This window comes from Oncorhynchus gorbuscha, linkage group LG22 (assembly GCF_021184085.1).
Source record: "Oncorhynchus gorbuscha isolate QuinsamMale2020 ecotype Even-year linkage group LG22, OgorEven_v1.0, whole genome shotgun sequence".
NCBI lineage: Eukaryota > Metazoa > Chordata > Actinopteri > Salmoniformes > Salmonidae > Oncorhynchus > Oncorhynchus gorbuscha.
The window spans coordinates 2,236,580-2,257,246 of NC_060194.1; the positions used below are offsets into that span (position 1 = coordinate 2,236,580).

At 45.4% G+C, this 20,667-nt stretch overlaps 1 protein-coding gene across 1 annotated transcript; it reads right to left on the reverse strand.

Annotated features, from left to right (window-relative positions):
- Nucleotides 1-18,693: 18,693 nt before the first annotated feature.
- Nucleotides 18,694-20,421, reverse strand: rnf182 (ring finger protein 182). Its single transcript, XM_046320586.1, has one exon. The coding sequence runs from the start codon at nucleotides 20,137-20,139 to the stop codon at nucleotides 19,282-19,284; it is 858 nt and encodes a 285-aa protein (XP_046176542.1). The 5' UTR covers nucleotides 20,140-20,421; the 3' UTR covers nucleotides 18,694-19,281.
- Nucleotides 20,422-20,667: the final 246 nt, after the last annotated feature.

The following is a 20,667-nucleotide window of genomic DNA, read 5'->3' on the forward strand; positions in this document are numbered from 1 at the left end:
TTTTTGGTGGCCTACTCAGGAGCGTGACACGCGCCGTTTCGTGGCTGCTTGTTCGGACTGCGCGCAGACTTAGTCCGGTAACTCTCTTCCTGCTTCTGCTCCTGCCCTTGCTGTGTCTCAGTCTGTCCCCAGCCACCGCATCTCTCCTGGTCCTGTTCCTGCACTTGCTGTGTCTCAGTCTGTCCACAGTCACCGCCTCTCTCCTGTTCCTGGTCTTAGCCTTGCTGTGTCTCAGTTTGTCCATAGTTGTTACTCTCCTGGCCTGTTTGGTCCTGATTGCTCTAACTCTTACAGTTCTCTACCCGTGTCTCATTTTTCATAATAGTAATTGCACTAGATTCCCTCTTCATCGTTTCCCGTTACGGTCCTGAGGAGAGGAGTTGGGTTCTATCTCGGGACGTGCTGGACCGTTCGTTGATCAATGATTTCCTCCGTTGCCGCCAGGGTTCCTCTCGAGTGCGCCAGGAGGCGCTCGGTGAGTGGGGGTACTGTCATGTATTGTCATATATTGTCATGTCTTGTCCCTGTGCTTTCTCTTCTATTCGTTTCCCCCTGCTGGTCTTATTAGGTTTCTTTCCCTCTCTCTATCCCTCTCTCTCTCTCTCTATCGTTCCGTTCCTGCTCCCAGCTGTTCCTCATTTTCCTAACGAACTCGTTTACTCTTTCACACCTGTCCCCTATTTTGCCCTCTGATTAAGTCTCTATTTCTCTCTCTGTTTCTGCTTCTGTCCTTGTCGGATCCTTGTTTGCTGTGCTGTGTTCTTGTTCCGTCCTGTCGTGTTTTGCCTTCATCAGATGCTGCGTGTGAGCAGGTGTCTCTGTCAGCTACGGCCTGCGCCTACCCGAAGGGACCTGCAGTCTGTGGCCGCTTATCCTGTTATTCCCCTCTACAATCTAGAGGATTTCTGTTATCCCCGTTTGGACATTTCCTGTTAAGGATTCAGGATTTGTTATTTTCTGTTTGGACTTGAATAAACTCCGTTTCTGTTAAGTCGCTTTTGGGTCCTCACTCACCTGCATAACAGAAGGATCCGACCAAGAATGGACCCAGCGACTACGGATTCTCTCTACTCTGCTGTCGAGTTCCAGGGAGCGATGCTAGGCAGACACGAACAGGAATTGTCTGCTGCTCGACATGCCGTTGAGACCCTGGCCGCCCAAGTCTCCGGCCTCTCGGAGGAGATTCACAATCTCCGCCTTGATCCACCGGTTACCTCCTGGGCTTCCGGGTCTCCGGAGCCCAGAATTAATAACCCACCGTGTTACTCTGGGGAGCCCACTGAATGTCGCTCGTTCCTTACCCAGTGTGATATAGTGTTCTCTCTCCAGCCCCACACGTACTCCAGGGGTATTGCTCGTATCGCCTACGTCATATCTCTCCTTACTGGACGGGCTCGGGAGTGGGGCACGGCTATCTGGGAGGCAAGGGCTGAGTGTACTAACCAGTATCAGAACTTTAAGGAGGAGATGATACGGGTTTTTGATCGTTCTGTTTTTGGGAAAGAAACTTCCTGGTCCCTGTCTTCCCTATGTCAAGGTAATCGATCCATAACGGATTACTCTATAGAGTTTCGCACTCTTGCTGCCTCCAGTAACTGGAACGAGCCGGCGTTGCTCGCTCGTTTTCTGGAGGGACTCCACGCTAAGGTTAAGGATGAGATTCTCTCCCGGGAGGTTCCATCTAGCGTGGATTCTTTGATTGAACTCGCTATTCGCATAGAACGACGGGTAGATCTTCGTCACCGAGCTCATGGAAGAGAGCTCGCGTTAACTGTGTCCCCCCTCTCCCCGACACTACCATCTTCCCCCACTGGCTCAGGTGTTGAGCCCATGCAGCTGGGGGGTATTCGCATCTCGACTAAGGAGAGGGAACGGAGAATCACCAACCGCCTCTGTCTCTATTGCGGTTCCGCTGGTCATTTTGTCATTTCATGTCCAGTTAAAGGCCAGAGCTCATCAGTAAGCGGAGGGCTACTGGTAAGCGCTACTACTCTGTCCTCTCCGTCAAGTTCCTGTACTACCTTGTCGGTCCATCTACGCTGGACCGGTTCAGCAGCTTCCTGCAGTGCATTAATAGACTCTGGGGTGGAGGGCTGTTTTATGGACGAAGCCTGGGCTCGGGAACATGACATTCCTCTCAGACAGTTAGGGGAGCCCACGGCCATGTTCGCCTTGGATGGTAGTCCTCTCCCCAGTATATTATGTGAAACACTACCTTTAACCCTCACAGTATCTGGTAACCATAGTGAGACCATTTCTTTTTTGATTTTTCGTTCACCTTTTACACCTGTTGTTTTGGGTCATCCCTGGCTAGTGTGTCATAATCCTTCTATTGATTGGTCTAGTAATTCTATCCTTTCCTGGAACGTTTCTTGTCATGTGAAATGTTTAATGTCTGCTATTCCTCCTGTTTCTTCTGCCCCCTCTTCACAGGAGGAGCCTGGTGATTTGACAGGAGTGCCGGAGGAATATCATGATCTGCGCACGGTCTTCAGTCGGTCCAGAGCCACCTCCCTTCCTCCTCACCGGTCGTATGATTGTTGTATTGATCTCCTTCCGGGTACTACTCCCCCCCACGGGGTAGACTAGACTCTCTGTCGGCTACCGAACGTAAGGCTCTCGAAGATTATTTGTCTGTAGCTCTCGACACCGGTACCGTGGTTCCTTCCTCCTCTCCCGCCGAAGCAGGGTTCTTTTTTGTTAAGGAAGAGGACGGGACCCTGCGTCCCTGCGTGGATTATCGAGGGCTGAATGACATAACGGTTAAGAATCGGTATCCGCTTCCCCTTATGTCTTCAGTTTTCGAGATTCTGCAGGGAGCCAGGTTCTTTACTAAGTTGGATCTTCGTAACGCTTACCATCTCGTGCGCATCAGGGAGGGGGACGAGTGGAAAACAGCGTTTAACACTCCGTTAGGGCATTTTGAATACCGGGTTCCGCCGTTCGGTCTCGCTAATGCTCCAGCTGTCTTTCAGGCATTAGTTAATGATGTACTGAGTGACATGCTGAACATCTTTGTTTTTGTTTACCTTGACGAGATCCTGATTTTTTCACCGTCACTCCAGAATCATGTTCAGCACGTTCGACGTGTCCTCCAGCGCCTTTTAGAGAATTGTCTTTATGTGAAGGCTGAGAAGTGCGCTTTTCATGTCTCCTCCGTCACTTTTCTCGGTTCTGTTATTTCCGCTGAAGGCATTCAGATGGATCCCGCTAGGGTCCATGCTGTCAGCGATTGGCCCGTTCCTAAGTCACGTGTCGAACTGCAGCGCTTTCTCGGTTTCGCGAATTTCTATCGGCGTTTCTTTCGTAACTTCGGTCGAGTGGCAGCTCCTCTCACAGCCCTTACTTCTGTCAAGACGTGCTTTAAGTGGTCCGTTTCCGCCCAGGGAGCTTTTGATCTCCTCAAGAAGCGTTTAACATCCGCTCCTATCCTTGTTACACCTGACGTCACTAAACAGTTCATTGTCGAGGTAGATGCGTCAGAGGTGGGCGTGGGAGCCATTCTGTCCCAGCGCTCCCATACTGACGATAAGGTCCACCCTTGCGCGTATTTTTCTCATCGCCTGTCGCCGTCGGAACGTAACTATGATGTGGCTAACCGCGAACTGCTCGCCATCCGCTTAGCCCTAGGCGAATGGCGACAGTGGTTGGAGGGGGCGACCGTTCCTTTGTCGTTTGGACTGACCATAAGAACCTTGAGTACATCCGTTCTGCCAAATGACTTAATGCGCGTCAGGCTCGTTGGGCGCTGTATTTCGCTCATTTCGAGTTCGTTATTTCTTATCGTCCGGGCACTAAGAACACCAAGCCTGATGCTTTATCCCATCTCTTCAGTTCTTCTGTAGCCTCTACCGACCCCGAGGGGATTCTCCCTGAGGGGCGTGTTGTCGGGTTGAATGTCTGGGGAATTGAGAGACAGGTAAAGCAAGCACTCACTCACACTCCGTCACCGCGCGCTTGTCCTAGGAACCTTCTTTTCGTTCCCGTTTCTACTCGTCTGGCCGTTCTTCAGTGGGCTCACTCTGCCCAGTTAGCTGGCCACCCCGGCGTTCGGGGTACGCTTGCTTCTATTCGCCAATGTTTTTGGTGGCCTACTCAGGAGCGTGACACGCGCCGTTTCGTGGCTGCTTGTTCGGACTGCGCGCAGACTTAGTCCGGTAACTCTCTTCCTGCTTCTGCTCCTGCCCTTGCTGTGTCTCAGTCTGTCCCCAGCCACCGCATCTCTCCTGGTCCTGTTCCTGCACTTGCTGTGTCTCAGTCTGTCCACAGTCACCGCCTCTCTCCTGTTCCTGGTCTTAGCCTTGCTGTGTCTCAGTTTGTCCATAGTTGTTACTCTCCTGGCCTGTTTGGTCCTGATTGCTCTAACTCTTACAGTTCTCTACCCGTGTCTCATTTTTCATAATAGTAATTGCACTAGATTCCCTCTTCATCGTTTCCCGTTACGGTCCTGAGGAGAGGAGTTGGGTTCTATCTCGGGACGTGCTGGACCGTTCGTTGATCAATGATTTCCTCCGTTGCCGCCAGGGTTCCTCCTCGAGTGCGCCAGGAGGCGCTCGGTGAGTGGGGGGGTACTGTCATGTATTGTCATATATTGTCATGTCTTGTCCCTGTGCTTTCTCTTCTATTCGTTTCCCCCTGCTGGTCTTATTAGGTTTCTTTCCCTCTCTCTATCCCTCTCTCTCTCTCTCTATCGTTCCGTTCCTGCTCCCAGCTGTTCCTCATTTTCCTAACGAACTCGTTTACTCTTTCACACCTGTCCCCTATTTTGCCCTCTGATTAAGTCTCTATTTCTCTCTCTGTTTCTGCTTCTGTCCTTGTCGGATCCTTGTTTGCTGTGCTGTGTTCTTGTTCCGTCCTGTCGTGTTTTGCCTTCATCAGATGCTGCGTGTGAGCAGGTGTCTCTGTCAGCTACGGCCTGCGCCTACCCGAAGGGACCTGCAGTCTGTGGCCGCTTATCCTGTTATTCCCCTCTACAATCTAGAGGATTTCTGTTATCCCCGTTTGGACATTTCCTGTTAAGGATTCAGGATTTGTTATTTTCTGTTTGGACTTGAATAAACTCCGTTTCTGTTAAGTCGCTTTTGGGTCCTCACTCACGTGCATAACACAGGGACATCCTGGACCCAGGCCTCATCGCAGATTTTCAAAGCCGACACCCGGGTCAACTAGGTATGCGCCCAGTTAGGACGCCTGGTGTCGCCCATCTTCCCCATTATCCCCTGTGTATTTATACCTGTGTTCTCTGTTTGTCCGTTGCCAGTTCGTCTTGTCAAGTCAACCAGCATTTTTGTTATCAGCTCCTGCGTTTCCCAGTCTCTCTTTTTCTCACCCTCCTGGTTTTGACCCTTGCTTGTCCTGACTCCGAGCCTGCCTGCCTGACCACTCTGCCTAGCCCTGACCGTACCTGCCGACCTGTACCTTTGGCACACCTCTGGTTTACTGACCCCTGCCTGCCCTGCCCTAACTTTTCCCTGACCCTGTTTGGATATTAAACAATTGTCCATTCAATGTGTCTGCATCTGGGTCTTACCTTGATTCCTGATACTCCACACCGCCCTTTCCCCCTGGACAAAAAGAACACCTACGTGATAATGATTTTCATTGACTACAGCTCAACGTTCAACACCATAGTGCCCTCAAGCTCATCACTAAGCTAAAGACCCTGGGACTAAACACCCCCCTCTGCAACTGGATCCTGGACTTCATGACGGGCCGGTCCCAGGTGGTAAGGGTAGGTAACAATAAATCTGCCATGCTGATCCTCAACACGGGAGACAGCCTATAGGGAGGTCAGAGACCTGGACGTGTGGTGACAGGATAAAAACCTCTCCCTCAATGTGATCGAGACAAAGGAGATGATTGTGGACTACATGAAAAGGAGGACCGAGCACACCCCATTCAGTTTGAGAGCTTGCAGTTCCTTGGTGTCCACATCACCAAACTTTCATGGTCCAAACAAACAAAGACAGTAGTGAAGAGGGCATGACAAAGCCTATTCCCCATCAGGAGACTGAAAAGATTTGGCATGGGTCCTCAGATCCTCTAAAGTTAAACAGTTGCACCAATCGAGAGCATCCTGACTGGTTGCATCACTGCCTGGTATGGCAACTGCTCGGCCTCCGACCGCAAGGCACTACAGAGGGTAGTCAGAGGAAGGCCCTAAGAATTGTCAAAGACTTCAGCCACCCTAGTCATAGACTGTTCTCTCTGCTACCGCACGGCAAGCGATACCGAAGCACCATGTCTTGGTCCAAAAGGCTTCTTAACAGCTTCTACCCCCGCCATAAGACTCCTGAACAGCTAATCAAATGGCCACCCAGACTATTTTCATTGCCCCTCTGTCCTCCTTACGCAGCTGCTACTCTGTTTGTTATCTATGCATTGTCACTTTAACTACACATACATATTACCTCAACTAACCTGTGTGTAACGGGTGTCGTCGTCTGAAGAGGAAGAATCGGACCAAAGCGCAGAGTGGTAAGTGTTCATGACTTTTATTGAACTGAACACTGGAACAAAATAACAAAGAGAATAAACTAAACCAAAACAGTCCTGTCAGGTGCAGAAAACACTAAACAGAAAATAACTTCCCACAAAGCAGAGGTGGGGAAAAGCTACCTAAGTATGGTTCCCTATCGTCTTTACTCCTGTGAGTACAGGGCTCCGGTTGCTTGGATTGATAGTCACGCTGTAGAGCGTGACCATTCTGGACTTCCTCCAGTCGTATTCTGCTGCATTGCAGAGTCCACTTGAGTGCTTAGAGTACTGATTTTGGACACGTGAGTGTCACACTTGCTCCGTTCGGTCTCAAACTTAATTCAAGGTTTTACTGCTAACCTACAAAGCATTACATGGGCTTGCTCCTACCTATCTCTCTGATTTGGTCCTGCCGTACATACCTACACGTACGCTACGGTCACAAGACGCAGGCCTCCTAATTGTCCCTAGAATTTCCAAGCAAACAGCTGGAGGCAGGGCTTTCTCCTATAGAGCTCCATTTTCATGGAACGGTCTGCCTACCCATGTCAGAGACGCAAACTCGGTCTCAACCTTTAAGTCTTTACTGAAGACTCATCTGTTCAGTGGGTCATATGATTGACTGTAGTCTGGCCCAGGAGTGGGAAGGTGAACGGAAAGGCTCTGGAGCAACGAACTGCCCTTGCTGTCTCTGCCTGGCCTGTTCCCCTCTTTCCACTGGGATTCTCTGCCTCTAACCCTATTACAGGGGCTGAGTCACTGGCTTACTGGGGCTCTCTCATACCGTCCCTGGGAGGGGTGCGTCACCTGAGTGGGTTGAGTCACTGATGTGATCATCCTGTCTGGGTTGGGTTGGCACCCCCCCCCCTTTGGGTTGTGCCATGGTGGAGATCTTTGTGGGCTATACTCAGCCTTGTCTCAGGATGGTAAGTTGGTGGTTGAAGATATCCCTCTAGTGGTGTGGGGGCTGTGCTTTGGCAAAGTGGGTGGGGATATATCCTTCCTGTTTGGCCCTGTCCGGGGGTGTCCTCGGATGGGGCCACAGTGTCTCCTGACCTCTCCTGTCTCAGCCTCCAGTATTTATGCTGCAGTAGTTTGTGTCGGGGGGCTAGAGTCAGTTTGTTATATCTGGAGTACTTCTCCTGTCCTATTCGGTGTCTTGTGTGAATTTAAGTGTGCTCTCTCTAATTCTCTCTTTCTCTCTTTCTTTCTCTCTCTCTGAGGACCTGAGCCCTAGGACCATGCCTCAGGACTACCTGACATGATGACTCCTTGCTGTCCCCAGTCCACCTGGCCGTGCTGCTGCTCCAGTTTCAACTGTTCTGGCTGTGATTATTATTATTGGACCATGCTGGTCATTTATGAACATTTGAACATCTTGGATCATGTTCTGTTATAATCTCCACGCGGCACAGCCAGAAGAGGACTGGCCACCCCACATAGCCTGGTTCCTCTCTAGGTTTCTCCCTAGGTTTTGGCCTTTTTAGGGAGTTTTTCCTAGCCACCGTGCTTCTACACCTGCATTGCTTGCTGTTTGGGGTTTTAGGCTGGGTTTCTGTACAGCACTTTCAGATATCAGCTGATGTACGAAGGGCTATATAAATAATTTGATTTAATTTGATTTGAAATTAGATTTCAAATCCACTATAATTGAGAATTTCAATCAGCATTTTTCTACGGCTGGCCAGGCTTTCCACCTGGCTACCCCTACCCCGGTCAACTGCCCGGCACCCTCCACAGCAACTCGCCAAAGCCCCCACCATTTCTCCTTTACCAAAATCCAGATAGCTGATGTTCTAAAAGAGCTGCAACATCTGGACCCCTACAAATCAGCCTGGCTAGACAATCTGGACCCTCTCTTTCTAAAATGAACTGACGAAATTGTTGCAACCCCTATTACTAGCCTGTTCAACCTCTCTTTCGTATCGTCTGAGATTCCCAAAGATTGGAAAGCTGCCGCGTCATACTCCTCTTCAAAGGGGGAAACACTCTAGACCCAAACTGCTACAGACCTATATCTATCCTACCCTGTCTTTCCAAGGTCTTCGAAAGCCAAGTTAACAAACAGATTACCGACCATTTTGAATCCCACTGTACCTTCTCCCCTATGCAATCTGGTTTCAGAACTGGTCACGGGTGCACCTCAGACACGCTCAAGGTCCTAAACGACATCATAAACACCATCGATAAGAGACATTACTGTGTAGCCGTATTCATCGACCTGGCAAAGGCTTTCGACTCTGTCAATCACCACATTCTTATTGGCAGACTCGACAGCCTTGGTTTCTCAAATAATTGCCTCTCCTGGTTTACCAACTACTTCTCTGATAGAGTTCAGTGTGTGAAATCGGAGGGCTTGTTGTCCGGACCTCTGGCAGTCTCTATGGGGGTGCCACAGGGTTCAATCTCAGGCCGACTCTCTTCTCTGTATACATCAATGATGTTGCTCTTGCTGCTGGTGATTCTCTGATACACCTCTACGCAGACGACACCATTCTGTATACTCCTGGCACCTCTTTGGACACTGTGTTAACCTTTTGCGTGTAGATGTAAATGTAAATGTAGGGGGCAGTATTTTTGTTTTTGGCAAAAAAAATGTACCCATATGAAACTGCCTATTTCTCAGCCCCAGAAACTAGAATATGCATATAATTGTCATATTAGGATAGAAAACACTCTAAAGTTTCCAAAACTGTCAAAATATTGTCTGTGAGTATAACAGAACTGATATTGCAGACGAAAACCTGAGGAAAATCCAATCAGGAAGTGCCTCTTATTTTGAAACCTCTCTGTTCCTATACATGCCTATCCTCCATTTAAAGGGATATCAATCAAATTCCTTTTTCTATGGCTTCCCGAACGTGTCAGCAGTCTTTAGACATAGTTTCAGGCTTTTATTTTGAAAAATGAGCGAGAAAGATCACATTGCGTAAGTCACTCTCAGAGTGAGTTTTGCGCAACAGAGTAAAGCGGCCATTGTTTCTCCCTGTCCTATTGAAAAACCTACACTCCCGGTTGATATATTATCAAATATATATTTTTAAAACAACCTGAGGATTGATTATAAAAACGTTTGACATGTTTCTGTGGACATTATGGAAACTATTTGGAATTTTCGGCTGCATTGTCGTGACCACTCTTTCCTGTGGATTTCTGAACATAACGCGACAAACAAACGGAGGTATTTTGGATATAAAAATAATTTTTATGGAACAAAAGGAACATTTGTTGTGTAACTGGGAGTCTGGTGAGTGAAAACATCTGAAGATCATCAAAGGTAAATTATTAATTTGATTGCTTTTCTGATTTTCATGACCTAGCTACTTAATGCTTAGTGTAGATAATGTTTTGTCATGCTATCGAAAAACTTACACAAACGAGTTAATTGCTTTCACTGTAAAGCATAATTTCAAAATCTGAGAGGACAGGTGGATTAACAAAAGGCTAAACTGTGTTTTGCAATATTGCACTTGTGATTGCATGAATATGAATATTTTTTAGTAATATTATTTGACTGTGGCGCTATGCTATTCAGCATTTGCTGATGACAATTATCTTGTATAAGGGATGGGTAGCGTCATCCCTTATACTGAACTCCAGACGAGCTTCAATGCCATACAACTCTCCTTCCGTGGCCTCCAACTGCTCTTAAACGCGAAGTAAAACTAAATGCATGCCATTCAACTGATCACTGCCCGCACCTGCTCGCCCATCCAGCATCACTACTCTAGACGGCTCTGACTTAGAATACGTGGACAACTACAAATACCTAGGTGTCTGGTTAGACTGTAAACTCTCCTTCCAGACTCACATTAAGCATCTCCAATCCAAAATTAAATCTCAAATTGTCTTCCTTCACTCATGTTGCCAAACACACCCTCGTAAAACTGACCATCCTACCGATCCTCGACTTTGGTGATGTCAACTATAAAATAGCCTCCAACACTCTACTCAACAAGTCTATCACAGTGCCCTCCGTTTTGTCACCAAAGCCCCATACACTACCCACCATTGCGACCTGTACGCTCTCGTTGGTTGGCCCTCGCTTCATACTCGTCGCCAAACCCACTGGCTACAGGTTATCTACAAGTCTCTGCTAGGTAAAGCCCAGCCTTATCACAGCTCACTGGTCACCATAGAAGCACCCAGTCGTAACACGCGCTCCAGCAGGTATATCTCACTGGTCACCCCCAAAGCCAATTCCTCCTTTGGTCGTCTTTCCTTCCAGTTCTCTACTGCCAATGACTGGAACGAACTGCAAAAATCTCTGAAGCTGGAGACTCATATCTCCCTCACTAGCTTTAAGCACCAGCTGTCAGAGCAGCTTTCAGATCATTGCACCTGCTCAAAGCCCATCTGTAAACAGCCCATCTATCTACCTACCTCATCCCCACACTGTATTTATATATTTATCTTGCTTCTTTGCACCACAGTATCTCTACTTGCACATTCATCTTCTGCACATCTACCATTCCAGTGTTTAATTGCTATATTGTAATTACTTCGCCACCATGGCCTATTTATTTCGTTAACTTACCTCATTTGCACTCACTGTATATAGACTTTTTGTTTTCTTTTGTTCTACTGTATTCTTGACTATGTTTTGTTTATGCCATGTGTATCTCCGTGTTGTTGTATGTGTCAAATTGCTATGCTTTATCTTGGCCAGGTCGCAGTTGCAAATGAGAACTTGTTCTCAACTAGCCTACCCGGTTAAATAAAGGTGAAATATATATATATATATATATATATATTTTAGCTAGCTAACATTAGCATTGCTAACTATTTTTGACAAACTTTGCTAGTAACAGTAATGACAACATTGCCAACTTTATAAAGTGAATTTGTCGACCTCATATTAAGTTGTTTACTACAAATGATTTGCCTACTTTAACAATGTGATCGCATTTCCATAGCACTGTAAGTTAGTGTAATTTAGACTAAACAGTCACATTAGCCTCTGAGGTCCGACCCATGTCATATTGGATGCAGCTATGGTGGTATTAGCTAACTCATGTCTGACTACAACAGTGCACTAGCCATAGAATTTCGAATTAGAATACTAGAATGGCTATGAACCTTCTTATGATGGGTTAAAGGTCGGCCATTTTGGTCAGGGAGAGGGTCAACCATGGTTTGCCAGCGCTGTGATAAGATATTGTGTAAAATAATTAATTTTAACAATTTATCTGCACTGTATGTTTGTTACCTAGCTAGCCAGACAGTTTTGGAGGAATGATTCCATAATTATTTTTTAATTAACTGCCATCATTCCATTTAAACAATGCAGTCAACCCACAGCCATAAACTGGCTGAAATCAGTTGATAACAGGACAACTTTTCGTACTTTATTTCATACTGGTCTCCTGCGGGAATTGAATCCACACCCCTGGCGTTGCCAGCCCCATGCTCTACCAACTGAGGTAAACAGGTCCACGTGTAATTCACTGTTCACTTGCTGTTTTCACAGCTTGTCAGACCTCAGAATAAAGGTACATCATGCGACACATATACCCTTGTGAATCCTCCTCAGTTGTTGCCAGAATTTCCATTGACTACTGTCAAAACTACTGTCAAAAGGATACGTCATCATGAGGCCTCTCATAGTGACCCGAGTTCCTGCCCTGATGACACAGACGGCTTCATAGAAAATGGTAATGTGGGTTATGTGAAAAGTTGTACAAAACAACTTTGCCAGTTTGATAAACTAGTAGGTTTGCCTGATTGCTGTGTTTATCATTCATTACATTTACATTTAAGTCATTTAGCAGACGCTCTTATCCAGAGCGACTTACAAATTGGTGCATTCACCTTATGACATCCAGTGGAACAGTCACTTTATGATAGTGCATCTAAATCTTAAAGGGGGGGAGGGAATACTTATCCTATCCTAGGTATTCCTTAAAGAGGTGGGGTTTCAGGTGTCTCCGGAATGTGGTGATTGACTCCGCTGTCCTGGCGTCGTGAGGGAGTTTGTTCCACCATTGGGGGGCCAGAGCAGCGAACAGTTTTGACTGGGCTGAGCGGGAGCTGTACTTCCTCAGTGGTAGGGAGGCGAGCAGGCCAGAGGTGGATGAACGCAGTGCCCTTGTTTGGGTGTAGGGCCTGATCAGAGCTTGGAGGTACTGAGGTGCCGTTCCCCTCACAGCTCCGTAGGCAAGCACCATGGTCTTGTAGCGGATGCGAGCTTCAACTGGAAGCCAGTGGAGAGAACGGAGGAGCGGGGTGACGTGAGAGAACTTGGGAAGGTTGAACACCAGACGGGCTGCGGCGTTCTGGATGAGTTGAAGGGGTTTAATGGCACAGGCAGGGAGCCCAGCCAAGAGCGAGTTGCAGTAATCCAGACGGGAGATGACAAGTGCCTGGATTAGGACCTGCGCCGCTTCCTGTGTGAGGCAGGGTCGTACTCTGCGGATGTTGTAGAGCATGAACCTACAGGAACGGGCCACCGCCAACATTCAGTTTCACTTCACATACCATGATATTTAAAGTGAAACAGAAAGGTGAATGCAGCCATCAGGTTGGAGCAGGGAACTCCTGTTGCATACGGAACATCGGGCTGGACGTGTCACGCCCTGATCTGTTTCACCTGTGCTTGTCTCCACCCCCCTCCAGGTGTCGCCCATCTTCCCCATTATCCCCTGGGTATTTATACCTGTGTTTTCTGTCTGTGCCAGTTTATCTTGTTTGTTCAAGCCTACCAATGATTTGTGTCTTAGTGCCTGCTTTTTCCAGTCTCTCTTTTCTCGCCCTCCTGGTTTTGACCCTTGCCTGTCCTGACGCCGAGCCCGCCTGCCTGACCACTCTGCCTGCCCTTGAGCCTGCCTGCCATCCTGTACCTTTGCCCCACTACTCTGGATTATCAACCCCTGCCTGCCTTGACCTGTCGTTTTCCTGTCCCTGTTGTTATAATAAATATTGTTACTTCTACACAGTCTGCACTTGGGTCTTACCTGAAACCTGATAGGAAGGAATGACCACTCTGACATGTTTGCCAAAGTAACCCCATTACCACCAGACAAAATGTCGATAGACAGAGTATCTGTATCGACTGGAGATGAAAGGTGCACATTGTTATGTTAGCAAAACAATGCTTCTGCGGTATTATGTAAAAAATAATTATTCTACTTAGACCTGTTACTACACTGAACAAAAATATGAACACAACATGCAACAAGATTTCAATGAGTCACAATTCATATAAGGAAATCTGTCAATTGCAATAAATTAATTAGGCCCATATCTATATATTTTACATGACTTGGAATACAGATATGCATCTGTTGGTCACAAATAAAACATGTTTACATAGGTATGGACGTGGATTTGAAAACCAGTCAGTATCTGGTGTGACCAGCATTTGATTCATGCAGCACGATACGTCTCCTTCACATAGAGTTGTTCAGGCTGTTGATTGTGGTCTGTGGAATGTTATCCCATTCCTCTTCAATGGCTATGTGAAGTTGCTGGATATTGGCAGGAACTGGAACACGCTGTCGTGCACGGTGATCCAGAGCATCCCAAACGTGCTCAATGGGTGACAGGTCTGAGTATGCATTGTCCGTAGTTTCTGCCTTCCTATTTTTATTCCTCCTCCAGTTTTGATCCTTTAAATTGGGCAGACAGACCACTTCCCTACCTCCTCCCGCCTCCTCCAGTTGTGATCCTTTATATTGGGCAGACAGACCACTTCCCTACCTCCTCCCGCTGCCACCTGCCTCCTCCAGTTTTGATCCTTTATATTGGGCAGACAGACCACTTCCCTACCTCCTCCCGCTGCCACCTGCCTCCTCCAGTTTTGATCCTTTATATTGGGCAGACAGACCACTTCCCTACCTCCTCCCGCTGCCACCTGCCTCCTCCAGTTTTGATCCTTTATATTGGGCAGACAGACCACTTCCCTACCTCCTCCTGCTGCCACCCACCTTGGATTGAGCAGACCTTCCCGTACAATTCTGATAACTCCATGAAGGACATAACCTCTACCATTACAATTTACAATATAATTTAAGAACAAAATACCCTTTTCAAACATCTTTTCCATAAATACAGGTATTTTATCAACCAGCACATTTGAGTTCAGCTATAATATTTGTTGTAATATTTGTTCTGTCTTTTCAGGGGGATGAAACTGAAATTGCAGCCAGCTCTGCAATTCTTGTTTGAAAGAGAGATACTTTGAAAAAAGTATAATTTTCAATTAATCAAAAATGAGACATGGTAATCTGCACAAAGGCCATTTTTAAACAATGGATGAGCTTTTCTTAGTAATCTACTTGAGAACCACTTAGGGTTCAAATAAAACTTTTGAATAAGTGAAGCTTTTAGATTTAATAATCTCAACCCACCCAATTCATATTCATTATATAGATAGGCTTGTTTTAGTTTGTCTGGTTTATAGCGTCCCAGATAAAGCTAAATATATTTTGCTCGTATGATTTGAAAAACTAATCATAAGCAGTAGGCAGTGCCATAAGTAAGTGAGTCAATTGAAATATGACTCAGGAGTTAATCAGGGCAATTTTTCCATGGTTGCAGGATCTTGTCTAGTTTTCTATTGAAATTCATTGTGGAGAGCTTATTTATATATTTTGGGATATGAATACTGAGTATGTCAACTTCACCATCAGCCCATTTTATAGGTAAACTGCAAGGTAATGTAAATGTTGTATTTTTTAAGGATCCAATACATAATATTGTACACTTATCATAATTAGGTTTTAGTCCAGAGAGACCAGAAAAGTTATCTAGATCTTCAATGAGACATTGCAGGGATCTAAACTTGCGGACTTAATATAAAACTTGAGTCGTCGGCATACATGGACACCTTTGTTTTTAAGTCTTGGATTTCTAATCCTCTAATGTTGCTATTGGATCTGATTTTGGTGGTCCTTCTGTAGCTCAGTTGGTAGAGCATGGCGCTTGTAACGCCAGGGTAGTGGGTTCGATCCCTGGGACCACCCATACGTAGAATGTATGCACACGTGACTGTAAGTCGCTGGATTTGCAAATGGCATATATTATTATTATTATTATATTATTTTAATAGCTAACATTTCGATGGTCATAATGAATGGATATGGTGACAGTGGACACCCTTGTTCAACTCCTCTTGACAATTCTAAACTCTCTGAGAAGTAGCTGTTATTTACTATTTTACAGCCGGGGGTTGCTGTACATTATTTTTTACCCATTTTATAAGAGAATGACCGGAATTTTAAAAAATCCAGGCTTTTATAAATAAAATCCAGTCTTACTTTATCAATGGCCTTTTCAAAATCTGCTATAAATACCATTCCTGGCTTCTTATATGTTTCATGATGTTCTATTATTTCTAGTAGTTGTCGTATATTATCTCCAATGTATCGTCCATGTAAAAAACCTGTCTGATCAGGATGAACAATACCTGGTAAAACCCTTTTAATTCTGAGTGCTCTGCATTTTGCTAGTATTTTTGCATCACAACATTGAAGTGTGAGGGGCATCCAGTTTTTTAGATAGACTTGGTCTTTATATTTACCATCTGGGTCTTGTTTCAATAATAGAGAAATCAGACCTTCCTGCTGAGTACCTGACAGACTACCATTTCTATAGGAGTCGTTAAAACAATCTAACAATGGAGCTTTTAGTATATCAAAAAAGGCTTGATACAACTCTACCGGTAGTGTACCTCTACCGGTATGCCATCAAGCCCTGGGGTTTTTCCAGACTGAAAGGCTTTAATAGCCTCAAAAGGTTCTTCCTCTGTAATTTGGCCTTCGCACTGATCTTTCTGTGCATTTGTTAATTTTCCATTTTTATATTATTTGTAAAGAATTCCTTACCGTAATCTTCATTCAGTGGGAGAGGATGAGATGAAAAAGAGAACACCTGCTTAAAATAATTAACTTCCTCTTTTGAAATATCATTCATGACTCTGTCTTCAGTAACGATTTGTACACAATTCCTGGAAGCTGAAAATGTCAAAAATGTTCCATGGCCTGCACACTCAACAGACATGTCATCCATTGATCATGTTTGGGGTGCTCTGGATCGACGTTTAAGACAGCGTGTTCCAGCTCCCGACATTATCCAGCAACTTCGCACAACCGTTGAAGATGCTTGTAGCTGTGTGGACTAATATTGTCAAAACGTTTGACTTGGGGTAAGTTGAGCCAATGGTTGAGCAAATTGTAAGTTGAGAAAATTTAAGTATTTTCTTCCCAGGCGTAATGCAAGGAATTATCGCCAGGATATAAGGTAACTGGCCTGTTAAATATGTTTAACAAAGTACAGCATTTTTGTTAGGTTTTACATCTGTGTTTAAAGATGTGTCAGGTATTTATAAAGCCCTTTTTACATCAGCAGATGTCACAAAGTGCTTATACAGAAACCCAGCCTTAAAATCCAAAGAGCAAGCAATGCGGATGCAGAAGCACGGTGGCTAGGAAAAACTCCCTAGAAAGGCAGGAACTTAGGAAGAAACCTAGAGAGGAACCAGGCTCTGAGGGGTATCCAGTCCTCTTCTGGCTGTGCCTGGTGGAGATTCTAAGAGTATACGCCCATTATTGATTTCAGATCATTGTTGAAGATGATTAAGATGATTCAGACAAAAAATGGTATTGTGTTAAATTGTGTGAAATAAATATATATACGTTTTTTTTAAAGGTAGTAGTAATATTTCATTCAGTACAGACATTTGTAGGTAGTGCTGAGACCACTTTTTGGGATGCTATGTATTCAAATCTGTAGTGTTGAGATTAATTCTAATTATTCCCAGAGATACACAACATGTTGAAATACATACTGAACAAAAATAGGAATGCAACATGCAACAGTTTCAGCACCCTCTGCCCCCGACGGGGGGGTGCTGAAGAAGCCGAATGTGGAAGTCCTGGGCTGGCGTGGTTACATGTGGTCTGTGATTGTGAGGCCGGTTGGATGTACTGCCAAAGTCTCTAAAACGACATTGGAGGCAGCTTATGGTAGGGAAATTAACATAAAATTATCTGGTGGACATCCCTGCAGTAAGCATGTCAATCGTCAGGTGCTTCATGCATTGCTTGCTGTTTGGGGTTTTAGGCTGGGTTTCTGTACAGCACTTTGAGATATCAGCTGATGTAAGAAGGGTTATATAAATACATTTGATTTGAATTGTACGATCCCTCAACACTTAAGACATCTGTGGCAATGTGTTGTGTGACAAAATGGCACAATTTAGATTGGATTTTTAGTGTCCCCAGCACAAGGTGCACCTGTGTAATGATCATGCTGTTTAATCAGCTTCTTGATATGCCACACCTGTCAGGTGGATGGATTATCTTGGCAAAGGGGAAATGCTCAATAACAGAGATGTAAACCAAGTTGTGGCAAAATTAGAGAGAAATAAGTTTTTTTGTGATTTCTGTAATCTTTTATTTTAGCCCATGAAACAAGGGACCAACACTTTACATGTTGCGTTCATATTTTAGTTCAATTTATGTAGATATATTTGTTAGAAAGAATACTATACTTCCCTTGAAGGAATTATGCTGAATGTAAATGTAAACGTCTCAATTTACCCCCCTACAGGTTAACTTTTGAATTCCCCCAACTGTATGTTAGGACTACAAAAGAAGAAAGCCTGGCAATGTAATGTGTATAAAGTATTACATTTGTTATGCTATTTGAGAAAATGCAACAACATCAGTAACATTTATTGCTGGGCATTGATAGTATTTCCTGTTCCAAAATCATTCCAAAAAATATATCTATGTGAACCTAGTTTTGTTAATAGCATAGCTAATCCACATCTCCATTTTGCACTTGTCCTTAGATATTTGCAAACATCTCATTAAGATATTAAATATTATTATTAAAACAAAGGGGTTATTCATAAGACCTGGGCTGTGTTCATTAGGCCCCAACTGGAAGAAAACTGACTGAAACAAGAAGGAACGTTCTGGACTTGTCCAATAATGAACACTTGTTTTTGTGTTCCTGTTGCAAAACATTTTTGCTCCTGGTGTGCCCTAATGAATAAGACCTGTTGTGTTCAATTTAAAAAAAAATCTGTTGTGTGCTGTAATGATCACAACCCTTGACTGCCGTGGTCAATTCGTCATTTGCGTTTCTGCACCCAATTCTGAATGAGAAGCATCCATTTACTCTCCTGTGTGGATTGTCCTGTAAACATTCTGAAGGTGATATGCATAAGTCAAATTAACTACACATTTGAGAAACAATTTTCATTAAAACTTTTTTTTTAATGATGTTTTATTGTCACATACACCAGAATGATGATGATAGTATGAATTTATGGTGGCGGTTATATTATGACTAACTCATATTCTTGGTGTCCTCCACATTATTCACGTCCTTTATAACAAATTATTATTTACACTGACTTGCCAAAGCTTAGCATTAGACCATTGTTCCTCCCTCTAAGTGCTTTCAATACAAAATGTATACATTTCTACTGTGCCAATTATGGCCAGATAGTTATATTGTTAAATGAAAAAAGAATGCTTCATAAAATACTTACTGCGACTTCTTATTTAAGTATAGTTGGATATTTGGTGGACCGTTTTGTTTACACAGTACACAAATGACATCATCTAAATGAATGACTAGAACTGAAAATGCCCAAACTTAACATTGATCTAAACTGTACATCTCTTGTACCTGCTCTCTTCCCATATACAATACACCAAGTCATTTGAGCCTGAGTAAAAATTAAAATAACATTTAAAAAAAAGAAATATTCTATGGTATCCAGGATGCCAATTTCCATTGTCAGTAGTAACAATCTCCTTCGGAAAAATGCAACATTTCTGCAACCCGTTCTTAACCTCCTCGGATGATCGTTCTTTGGCTGCTATGGGGCATAAGGTCCCAGAACTCGTGACAGAGGCACTGGCAGAAGCCGTAGACCATGATCATGACGAGGCTTGCCGGGACCAGGCTTACCAGAAGGACCCCCAGGGTGGTCTTCTGCATGATGAGCAGGTAGACTCCCATGGGCAAGGAGCTGAAGTAGAGGAGCCCCAACACCCACACCAGCGCCCGGGCGGCGCAGTTCCACACCGCCCACCTCTGGGTGATGGAGGCCATGGAGTCCAGACTGGAGGAGTGGTAATCCCTACCCTGGATGGTGCCCACTCCAGGGGGGTGGGAGTGAAGTTGGTAGGGGTGGTGGTCCTGAGGGGATGGAGGCGGTTCCATGATGGTGATGACCATGTAGTTGGGTGAGCCGCGGATGGAGGAGTAGGTGTGGGTGGTGGTAGTGGTAGTGGAGGAGGATGGGGAGCCGCTGGGAGGGTTGCCCATGAGTGAGCTTAGGTGCCTGGGGCTGAGCAGTAGCTCGGTGGGGCCCTCATTGGGGTAGTGCAAGTTCCTCTGGTTCCGGATCTGGAGGGTCAGCGCGGCCACCAAGTTGCAGTCATCTGGCAGGTTACCCACCGCCTCTCCCGGGAAACTAGTGACGAACCGGCAAAACGGGCACACCACAGCATTGGGTGGCGACTCGCCCAAGTCTAAGATCTTGGCCAGGCACTTGGCACACAGGCGGTGACAGCACTCGAGAACCTTAGGGCGCCGGCTGCCCAGGCTATATGGGCAGTAACAGATCATGCACTCCAGCTCCTCCGTGCTGAAGCCCTCCACTATCCCCCCTTCCTCCATATTCTGTAACTTCCCCATCATCTCTCTCTCTCTCTCTCTCTCTCTCTCTCTCTCTCTCTCTCTCTCTCTCTCTCTCTCTCTCTCTCTTTTCTTTTCTTTCTTTCTTTCTGTCTGTCTCTGTCTCACGTCCCCACAGGATCAAAGGAAGAAGATGACAGTCCGAAGCTTTTGGGGAAATTCAGCGTTGGAAGACATGACGAGAGGCAGCAGCAGCCTTCTGATGGCGACGACAGTAGCTCCACTCCGGAGGAGGTTTCAGGGTCATCCTGGTTGCCTGTGCAGCTCCTGTGGTGTGTGTGTGGGAACGGACTACGCGTAATGTGGGGCCAAAAGCCTTTCATGCGCCACAGAGAGAGAGAAAGAGATAGAGAGAGATAGAGAGAGAGAGAGAGAGAGAGAGAGAGAGAGAGAGAGAGAGAGAGAGAGAGAGAGAGAGAGAGAGAGAGAGAGCGAGAGAGAGATGGAGGGGAGAGAGGCCATCATTGAAAAAAATATTTGTGTTAACACAGCATTAGAACAGAAAAAACAGGGACAATGAACAACAAAGCA

What these genes read in the sequence shown, in the direction of transcription:
- rnf182 (XM_046320586.1), bottom strand. Translation starts at nt 20,139, where the DNA reads ATGATGGGGAAGTTACAGAATATGGAGGAAGGGGGGATAGTGGAGGGC.